Here is a 10,992-nt window from a genome sequence, read left to right on the forward strand (position 1 = left end):
ATCAGGAAGTGATGATTTTGTTCTCTTTGAATCGTTGGATGGAAACGCTGCTTTATTCGCACATCTTTTATGCGTTATTCCAGTTTTGCACATAAATTTAATTAATACATTTAAATGGAAACAGCTATTAACTACATTTTAGTCACACAAAGCACCAAGTAACGTACGAGAATGGCTTGTCCTTTTTTTTAATAAATAATGAGCTTAAATTCACTGACCTTCGAAAGGGACATGTACTGTAACTAGATTAATGGGATTAAGTTTCTTTCTAAAAACTATTGTTTAGTTCTGCTTCCATTTTAAATGTCATATCAACCTCTATCACTTGATCAATAAAAAAGCCAGACACAAGTGCACTTTTAAATCTATTAAAACAGATCAACGTGTATAAAAGTAAGAACGTGTGTAAAAATGTGTATAAATGTCACACATAACATTACTTATTTTATTATTAATTATTATATTAAATATTTAAATACTTTAAATTAAAAATTGCGCATTAACTTCAGCTGTTTTCCCTCGCTAACTGTCTCTGTTTCACAGATGCAGTGGTGTTGCTTTTTAAGATGTATGATGCTCACATTTGCTATAACTTTGCTTGAGCACATCAAGTTCAGCTGGAGAAAGAAATGATGACCTTTTTCAGATGTTGTCATGGTCACTCGTAATATCTGCGCTCTATTGATAAGGCCTTTTTATAGTCACAGTGTGCTGGCTTAACTCTTGAGTTGGTCTGCTCAAAGTTGATTGACCTAACTCAGATTCACTAATATGAAACTGAAAACTCAGAGTTCGGTAAATCCACTCAGAGTTCAAGTTTAAACTCTGAGTTAGTTTAACCTCCTTACTGAAACAGGCCCGTGGTGTTTAAATAGTAAACAATATAAATATTACAAATGTAAACATTAGCTGAGCATGGTACACTGTAACGCTGTGTCTTTTTAACATGTCCAATCCCATTTCTATTCTTTACCTCTACCCCTTTCCCTTGGCCCTTGAAACAGAGTGTGAAATGGGACAGCACTGCAGCACCTGCACATGTCATCCTATGTTATCGCGATCTCCTGCTTCAAATGAGATCAGATGATCATGACTGCTGTTGTTATTCCAGTTGGTTTTTTTTTTTTTTTTTTGTATTTGTCTTCAGTAAATCACTGAAGGCAACAATATCATATTGTCATAATGATATCTTGTGGCAATTATACAGTAACTGTACTGTGCATTTACACCGTGGCCATATTATCTATGTAAACACAAAAAACAACATTAACATTATAGCAGACACTGTAAAAAGCCCATTCCCAGCCACTAGACTTTTCTGACAGGGTATTTGAGTGTCATCGAGTGTCAGAATGTTGTGGGACTGCTATACAAGAGTTATTATTAGGGATTAAAGATCTTGAAATTTTAGCAGTTTTTGTTTTAGAGAGTTTTCTTAAAAAGCATGACGGTAAAACATGAACACGGTTATGAATGTATTTAAACATGCTTGTTTGTTGTAAAAATTCATAATAACGACAAAAAATACTAATTTGTGGGTCTCCTTCCGAGTGCAGCTGTGGCTGATGTTTTCTGGGAAATTTTCTCACTCCTTGGTTTCGAGTGTGGACCTGAAAAATCTCAGTTCGAAGTGGTATGTAGCCCTTCCCCTTAGCCCCATGCCTTTAAGCTAAAGAGAATTGGGACATCCCTACCCCATCATGGGAACAAGCAAAAAAGGGATAGGGCTAAAGGGAAGGGCTAAGGGGTAGAATTGGGATTGGGCCTAAACCTCTTTAACCCTTTGATGCACTACATGGGTCTTAAGTGACTCGTCTAAGCTTATTTGTTCTATATCTATTTTATAGCTTGTGCATGAAAGGGTTAACATAGTAAATTAGTAAAAGTAAATGCTCAGTGACTGATATTTGCTGGTTTGTTGGAGTCACAGCTCTAAAGTTCAATTTCAAATGGTTTCTTTTATTTTTAAGATCTGAGGTGAACTGTCTGCTGCTGCTTCAGTGGCATGGCAATAAATGTCATGTAAAATGACATTCAAACTAATATTTATAACATTTAACACAGAGTGAAACACATAATCATTACCTGAAGTGATCCTTGTCATATAATTTATGGTGCTGTTCAGCCATGTGAAATTGAGGCCGTTTCTAAAATGGAAATTTTAGTTGATTGCTAGGACAAAAATTAATTTTAACATGGAAAATATTCCTTCTATCATGTATAGTTATGATATTCTGTAGGCTCGATAGTCAGACACGCTATCTCCTGCTGGTGTCGTCAATCTGGTAACCTGCATTTGTGTGGAGTTGTCAGAGGAGGGGCAGAGTGAAAAAGTGTTTTGAATTTGGAGTGCAATACCTTGTTTGACATCTGGGTGTCAGTCTTACATACTGCACCTTTAAGCTCTAGAATCAGTCTTCCCACAGTTGCAAACTTTTAGCTGGGTTTTATTACTAATGTGTTATAAACATTGTTTACTATCATTTCTGAGTTATTGGTTAGCATGGCACACCTAGTTATTTTAAAAATTGGGATTGTGTATTAACATGAATGTAGTCATATTATTGTTAAATTGCTTTGAAGCTTTTGTAAAGGGTGGAAACAGAGGTCTCTTTCATTACAGGACGTCCCGCATGTGTTTGGGTCCCAGGGAGGGGAACATTCCTGAGCACTAATGCCAATGAGCTGTTATGTGAGAAGAGAACAGCCAAAGGAACGCTGGCATACAAAAAAAAAATAAATACTGACTCTTCAATGAAGCAACTTCCTTTGTTTTTCAGTGGCCAAAAAGCTCAAGCTCTGGAAAAAAACTGTTTACTAAAACTATGAGGTTTATTTGGTGGTTATAAACAGACATTGTTCCCTCTGAATGAAATACTGGGTTAAAATGACTCAAGTATGAGTTATGAGGTGAAATCAATGTTGGGGATGTTTAAATCAGCAGGGGTCATCACATGCGTGACCGCAGGTGGTCGGGCAGCACTTCTGTTTAGCAGGACACTGGCCATCATGATAACAGTATTCAGCACACATTGGGGTTCCCCTCGGTAAGGCACATCGACCAGGCTTCACTGCGTGGACAGCACAAAAATGTGAGCAGAGACACACTGAGCAACAGTGAGCAGTTTTACACACTTGGCAAGTTGGGTTCTACTTCTTCTCATGTTTATTAAAGCCACCATATGCCTGGACAGGGGTGATAAAGTTCAATTCAGGTTAATTTTTTTGCCATAGAGAGTACAAAAACTTAAACTTTATAATGTAATATAAAATAATAAATTGTGATTTAATAGTTAAATCTGTATAATAATATCAAAAAATTATAAAATCCCATAAAATAATACTATTAAATGTAATTAAAAGCCGTCCCAAATAATATAATATAATTAATATAATAATATAATATAATATGATAATTAGTGCTGTCAATCAATTAATAGCAAATAAGCACATTTTAAATTACTACCTGTCTTCAGTTCCTGCTTGTTCTAGGGACATTTCAGTTTTATATTTAGCAAGTGAAATGCAAGCTAAATTGGATTCGGATCAGGTAATTGACTTGGCCATTGCACAACAATCTACTTCTTTCCCTTTAAAAACTTTTTGGTTGCTTTTGCAGTATGCTTTGGGTCATTCTCCATCTGTGAAGCACCGTCCAATGAGTTTCGAAGTATTTGGCTTAATATGAGCAGATAATATTGCCTGAAACACTTCAAAATTCATCCTGCTGCTTTTGTCAAAAGTCATGTCATCAATAAATGCAAGAGAATCAGTTCCACTGACAGCCATACATGCCTACACCATGTCACTACTATCTCCATGCTTCACTGCTTTAGGGATCATGAGCAGTTCCTTTCCATCTTCATACTATTCTCTTCCCATCACTCTAGTACAAGTTGATCTTGATTGCATCTGTCCATAGGATGATGTTCCAGTTATATCTGCTCATTGTAATTAGGATAATGAGGAAATAACACATGCCTGGCCATGGAACAGTTTAGAAGTTACTTTTGGTCCTTAACAAGTGGCAGGCACATATGCAAACTGTTGTAATTCCTACGCCGTTCACCTGATTTAGATGTAAAAAAAAAACTCACAGTCTGCAGTTAAAGCACATCTTGTTCGTTTCATTTCAAGTTCATTGTGTTAGTGTATAGAGTCTAAAATGTTAGAATTGTGCCAATGACCAAGTATTTTTGAACCTTCAAGATTAATCTTTTGACAGCACATTATAATATAATATAATATAATATAATATAATATAATATAATATAATATAATATAATATAATATAATATAATATAATATAATACCTGTATATGGAGGTGTACATTCATGTCCACATCCATTGCTGCAGCATTTCTCATTGCTGGGACAATTGCTGTCATTGACACAGTACTCGGCACACATTCCTGCTCCAAATCTTCTGTGTGGACAAACTCCTGGCTTCGCTGATTCACAAACAACAGAAACTACATCACTAACTGATGAACCGCTTGTAAATTTAGAACGCTTTTGATTAAGATTATTAGACTATACCTTCTAATAAGAACATCTACCACAAAACTACTTGTCACTTAAAATGAAGCAATACCTGAGTGATAATATAAATAGTGCATGCTAATTCTCACAACACATGCAGAAATACGCCCCAAATAGAGTGGAAATGTGTCAGGGGAATCCAAAAAATTATAAACCTGACTGTTTCATATTTAAAGTTTTTCTTTATTTTAACATCCTTGTCATACAGTTCTTTGATTTTTGTATAGACCCTTTTGAGGGATGTAAACAAAAACAATGGTCTTGTATTTCTTGTTTTACATTTTTCATTTCTAAAGCTTTAGGGAATCCAAAAAGAGTCAGATATTGATGAATAATGTTGTGACAGCTGTTTTAACATTAAGTTATGATTGAATTGCCTGTTCTTACAGTTATGAAATAATTTGATAACAAGCATGAAATGTTCATGGGCCAATGACATGACCACATTGAAATGGTCTATATACTGATGACTGAAGCAGAAAGCAGTTGGGTTCGTCAATTATTGGGGTCCCCTGACACATTTTCGATGTGGTCTGCTCTGTTTGCAGCACATTTCTGTATTTGCATGTGTAGGGACATTTTTTGTGTGTGCGTGTGTGTTGTCAAAGTGATGAAGATGTTTTATTTTTCAATTTGTACATGTTTTTCCATATTCATGGCTGCGTCCACAGTGCGCAGCGCAGTAGGTAGTACTGTCGCCTCACAGCAAGAAGGTCGCTGGTTCGAGCCTCGACTGGGTCAGATGGCATTTCTGTGTGGAGTTTGCATGTTCTCCCTGCGTTCGTGTGGTTTTCCTTCGGGTGCTCCGGTTTCCCCCACAGTCCAAAGACATATGGTACAGGTGAACTGGGTTATCTAATGTTGGATGGAAGCAGCTAATATTAATTGACTAAGGGCAGATGGTTTCTGACTAACTACTGAGAGATTGTCAGCTGCTGTCTGGGCTTTCACTGCTTTGTCTTTACATCATTTAATATTAATTCCATTTGTAAACTAATTAGATTTGTTTTCTTTGCAAATGTGGATTACTTTGGTTGATACCAACATCTGGTGAAAATTCCCAGTCAACAGCATCTTAAGAAATAGGTTTTCTGAGAAAAATAGTGATGTGTTCAATACGTATTTCCCTGCTGCATACTGAATGTGAGCAGTAATGTAATGTATTTTTTTATTTAATGCCATGTTAGTAACCAAGGGTATTTTCATGGCAGGAACATTTCAATAATAAATGTACAATAAAAAATAAAAAAAACAAATGAAAAAATAAATTAAATAAGATTTTTTGTATTAATATATGGTAAAAATACTAAATTCTTTTCTGGTGTCACTTTGCTAAAAATGTAATTAAGAAAGTTTATTTAATAAAAAAAAAATGTCTTCTGGAATCATTAAAAGCACGACAGTCTAGTAAATTAGTTTTATAGTAAGAGGAGTTTTGCAGTACAAACACAGAGTAGCAATGTGAGTAGTATGAATGGAATTCAGATGTACTACATCCACCATTGATTATCCAGTTACTCTCCATGCACACTACTGAATCTCACCAAAAGTAGCTCATTCTGGTACTTCTCGCATACAGTTTACTATGAATTCAGATACAGTACTAAACTCGCATACTGTTTTTAATTTAATATATAGTAGGGAAGTATGCGATTTTAGATGCAGACCATGTGTTTTCTTAACTTGCAGTGCATTTCAGCTTTCTTGGCCACTGTAGTTCTCTGTATAAGGAAAATGCCATTATTCCTGCTATTCTATCTGCGCCACCTACTGGTGCACAACGAATTAGCTATTTTTATTCAGCCTACTATTATTGTGTAGTACAGTTGTTATGTAAAAGCTGAAATAAAATCAATTGGTATGTTTTTAATTTATATTTTGAAAATAAACAATCTTTTTTGATTATTTTTATTATATAATTATACAGGAAAAATTGACAAAAATTCAATCAGTATTGGCCACAAGAAATCAAGATTACTGCATCATTAGTTATTAATAAATGTCCAGTAGTGAAGTGTGTGTTGAATCAGACTCACTGAAAGCTGGTGGGACACACACAGCTCCACAGTCAAACACACAGCACTTATGTCCTCCTGAACAGTCTCTGTCTGAAGCACATCCTCGACTGGATGGCATCACCGTCAGCTTCCCCGGACAGTGAAGGACCACTGCGCAAATACACACCATATTAATAAAACAATCCTTTAGCATCTGTCAGTCAGTAAATCTGTAGTGTGTGTCTCACACTTTCATGTCATATCCATATCTGTCTGCTTCAAATGCAAAAGCAGCTAAGATACACTGTAAACAATATCTGTTTATTAATAGTTTCCATATTTTTTTATTCAAAAGGGTTTTCTTTTGATGTTGAAAAAACAATTCCACAGTTTAACAAAGTGTCTTTTATTGACATTGTAGTAGTTTAAAATAATAATATAATGTATAATAAATAAAATATAGAGAGAAATAAGAGTGTAAAATAACAGAAAATGTACTGGTAGCGTATTACATTTAGTGTATTACAATGCAAACATTTTATCACTTTAAACTATTAAAAATGTTTAAAAAGGCACTTTTTACAAACTTTTCAAGGTTAAAAGTTGTTGGAAGAAAAATCAAAGTCTCTTAATGCAATTCAAAAGCACAAATAAACGAAAAATAAAAATAAAAACAAATCACAAAATATGTAAAACTGCTAATTTACTGATATTTTTACAGGAAAGCACAATACTGAAAAAAATGCAATATTGTTGTTTAGTTTTGAGATAACCATATATTTTTTTATGATATACAGTTAAAGTTAGAATTATTAGCCTCCCTGAATTATTCGCTCTGTTTATTTTTTTCCCCAATTTCTGTTTAACGGAGAGAAGATTTTTTTCAACACATTTCTAAACATAATAGTTTTAATAACTTATCTTCAAATAACCGATTTCTTTTATCTTTGCCATGAAGACAGTGAATAATATTTTATAAGATATTTTTAAGACACTTCTATACAGCTTAAGTTTAAAAAGTGTATTTTATTTTTATTTGGTTTACATTTTCTGTTTTGGTTAGTTTTCTTTTTAGTTTCATAAATAACATCAAGATATTTTTTTAGCTAAAAATGAAGTTTAAAAAATGTAATTATATTTATATATATAAACTAAATGCAGTTATAAACTAAATGAAGTTTAACAGGATTGTTTTGTTTTTCATTCAGTAAAACTAACAAAGTTTCAAATAAACAAGTCATAAAAACGACACAAACAAATTACTGAGACTTTAAACTAAAATGAGAAAACAGAAACATCAAGTTGATTTACAAATCTCACCTGTGTCGTTAAGTCGTGGAGCGGCAAGTAGTGAGCTCCAGCATCCAGACAGACACAGGAAAAACAGCGCGCTGAGCGAGCAGGAGAGCCGGGCGGTCATCATCCCGAATTGCGAGCACACACTGGGAAGCCCCGCTGCTGCTGCTGCTGCTCGAGAGCAGGAGGGGCGGAGAGAAATCCAGAACCAGAGCTAAACAAAACTACAGTCTGGATTAAATCGTCCGCGAAGTCTCGACACGGTTTCGCTCATCAGTAAACACTTCCGAATATTTGACCCATTGTATTAAATATGATTGCACACCTGGAAGGTTTTTATGCCCTTCAAAGTGCTGGTAGATATTTAGGCTATTGCATCTTATGAGCTCTGTGTCAGCTAAAACTCTTCTTTAATGTTCTGGTGAAGAGTAAAGCCACCCAAGCACCCATATTGAACAGCCTTTTTTGAGTAAATTAAAAGCAAATATTTCATTTTAATTATGGGTAAACCCGGGGTTTTAAAGATTCAATGTGGTCTGTTTTGGAAGCTTGTTTGCACAGATTTTTTTAAAAAAAGTGATTGCTACTTTTCATCCACAAATCTGACTTTCTTTCGTGTAGTTACTGTAGTTAACATCTCATAACTATAACTTTGTGTCAAAGAATTGACTTAATTGCAACTGTGGTTTCATTGTAATACATTAAAAAGTGGCAAAAGCCTGTCAGGAAAAGGCAAAATTGGTGGCAAATGCCATCTTTGGTTTATAAATATTATATTTAAAAAAAGAAGAAAAAAACAGATATTTACTCAGAGGATGGGATACATATTTTGATATGCAATCTCAACAGAATCTATGGAACAAAATCAATGCCAATATATATATATATATATATATATATATATATATATATATATATATATATATATATATATATATAATATATATATATAGTGAATAATATAACTCAAATATTTCGCATACATCTTCATAGTTAAATTCAATTCTTCATAATGCTGTAAACTTTTCTATGACCACTAGATGACAGACGAGAGGTTTATAAAATAACAAAGGCATTTTGAGCAGTGCAACAGAAAAACCTGCCAGTGCGACCTTTATAAACAGTATTGTGTGCGAGGCTAAATTATAATGTAATATATATATATATATTATATATATTATATATATATATATATATATATATATATATATATATATATATATATATAGTTTTTTTAGTCTGACAAAAAGCAAATGTAAAATATTTTGTGAAATTTGAAAGAAATCAGAGGATGGCTTTCAATTTGTGTCTTTAATAAGTCAACTATACCCAACATCAGTAAATAAATACAATAAATATATTCAAGTTAATTAAGCTTCAAATTTAGCTTCTAAGAGGGAAAGAAAAAGTAACATCTTTAACCAGAATACAAAATGATCCAAACATTTTTGCAAGTAACAACAAGATTATATAAAGGCTCAGATGCCATAACTTGGATTTTTGAAATGATATGCAATAATTGGTAAAATGATACATAATAATAAATATTATAATAAAAGTCCCTCGGGTTAGTTTGATTTGTGAAAAAAAAGTCCTAAAAAATCTACAAGTGTAGTGTTATTTTCATTTTCAAGCACTCTGAAGTCAATAACAAAACTATACAAAAGCTAATAGTGTATTTTACAGCATCTCAAAGAGATAACATTACGATCTGAAAGCCACTATAGCAGTATCTCACTAATTCATTTATAATTTACATCCAAAGTGGAAATTCCCTTTAAGCATTCATACGGTATCATTTACAGAAAGGCAGCAAAATGTAAACAGCACAGTTTAGAGTTAACAGCCGGGCTTCATGCTTTACACTCTCAATAATGTGCACTAAAGTCAAGGCTGATGTGTAGCTTCTGTAGTTCAAGGAAGCTACTGAAGAAAAAAACACATGTCTGTGAAACTAGTGACTGGTGAAAATATGGACTTGTGATTTAAATGTTGTGTCAAAATAAAGGCCTATTCCCTTCCCTTATAGATCAGAAAAAGGGGTAACACTTAACAAGTTTAGTTCATTAAACATTAGATATTGCATTGGGCATCATGAACTAATAAACTAGTTTATTGCTGCTTTTACTAGTGATAACAATTATACACATGAATTATTATAACATTATACATTGTATAATGTTATATATAATATACATATTATACATATTATTGTTAACTTATTCGTAGTTTGTTAATGTTACCTATAAATGTGAACTGTTAGGTATTACACTATAAATGGTCATAAACTGAAGTGTTATTTATTGCTGAATATTGATTTATATCCTGCATAATTTCATTTTTTATGAATCAGTAACTCTTTACAATAAGGTTGTATGAGTTAATGCATTTACTAACAAAAAACAAACAATGATCAATACATTTATTATGGCATTCATTAATGAATATTAACAGTTAATGGAAATAAAGTTGTTTCTTGTTATTTTAAAGTTTTAATCTTCACAAACATGATTTCTTTTTAATAATCCATTAGTAAATGTTGAACTATGATTAATAAATGCAGCACAATAATATTTTGTTTATTGTTGGTTTATGTGAGTAAATTAATAAATTAATGAAACCTGTAATGTAAATTGTGACCACTTAATCTTGGAGTGATTGATGTATCCTGATATAATTTTTTAAAAATCATTAAAACATGACAATTTTGAAAAGAAAACTTTTGATTTTTAGAAAAGATTTATATTGTATATTTAACGAACACTAGATAACAGCTAGCTGTTATTAGGCTATTAATTAAATGCACTGACCTGAATATCTTTTTCTGAATTAAAAATATTTTTGATGTTTAAAGTTAAATGTGAATAATCTATTATCTTAATTTAAAAAAAACTAAATTTATTATAATATAAATATATTCACACACACACACACACACACACATACACACATATATATATATATATATACATATATATATATATATATATATATATATATATATATATATATATATATATATATATATATATATATATATATATATATATATATATACAGTTAAAGTCAGAATTATTAGCCCCCCTGAATTATTAGCACCCCTGTTTATTTTGTCCCCCAATTTCTGTTTAATGGAGGGAAGATTGTTTCAGCACAT

General features: G+C 32.5%; 1 protein-coding gene across 1 annotated transcript; it reads right to left on the reverse strand.

The window, feature by feature from the left end:
• Positions 1-2,811: 2,811 nt before the first annotated feature.
• On the reverse strand, positions 2,812-7,976 carry wfdc2 (WAP four-disulfide core domain 2). Its single transcript, NM_001386475.1, has 4 exons — positions 7,860-7,976; positions 6,579-6,710; positions 4,314-4,451; positions 2,812-3,071 (listed from the first exon to the last, which is right to left on the reverse strand). The coding sequence occupies exons 1-4, from the start codon at positions 7,960-7,962 to the stop codon at positions 2,938-2,940; spliced, it is 507 nt and encodes a 168-aa protein (NP_001373404.1). The 5' UTR covers positions 7,963-7,976; the 3' UTR covers positions 2,812-2,937.
• Positions 7,977-10,992: the final 3,016 nt, after the last annotated feature.

Source organism: Danio rerio, chromosome 23 (genome assembly GCF_052040795.2).
Source record: "Danio rerio strain M-AB ecotype USA chromosome 23, GRCz13ab, whole genome shotgun sequence".
NCBI lineage: Eukaryota > Metazoa > Chordata > Actinopteri > Cypriniformes > Danionidae > Danio > Danio rerio.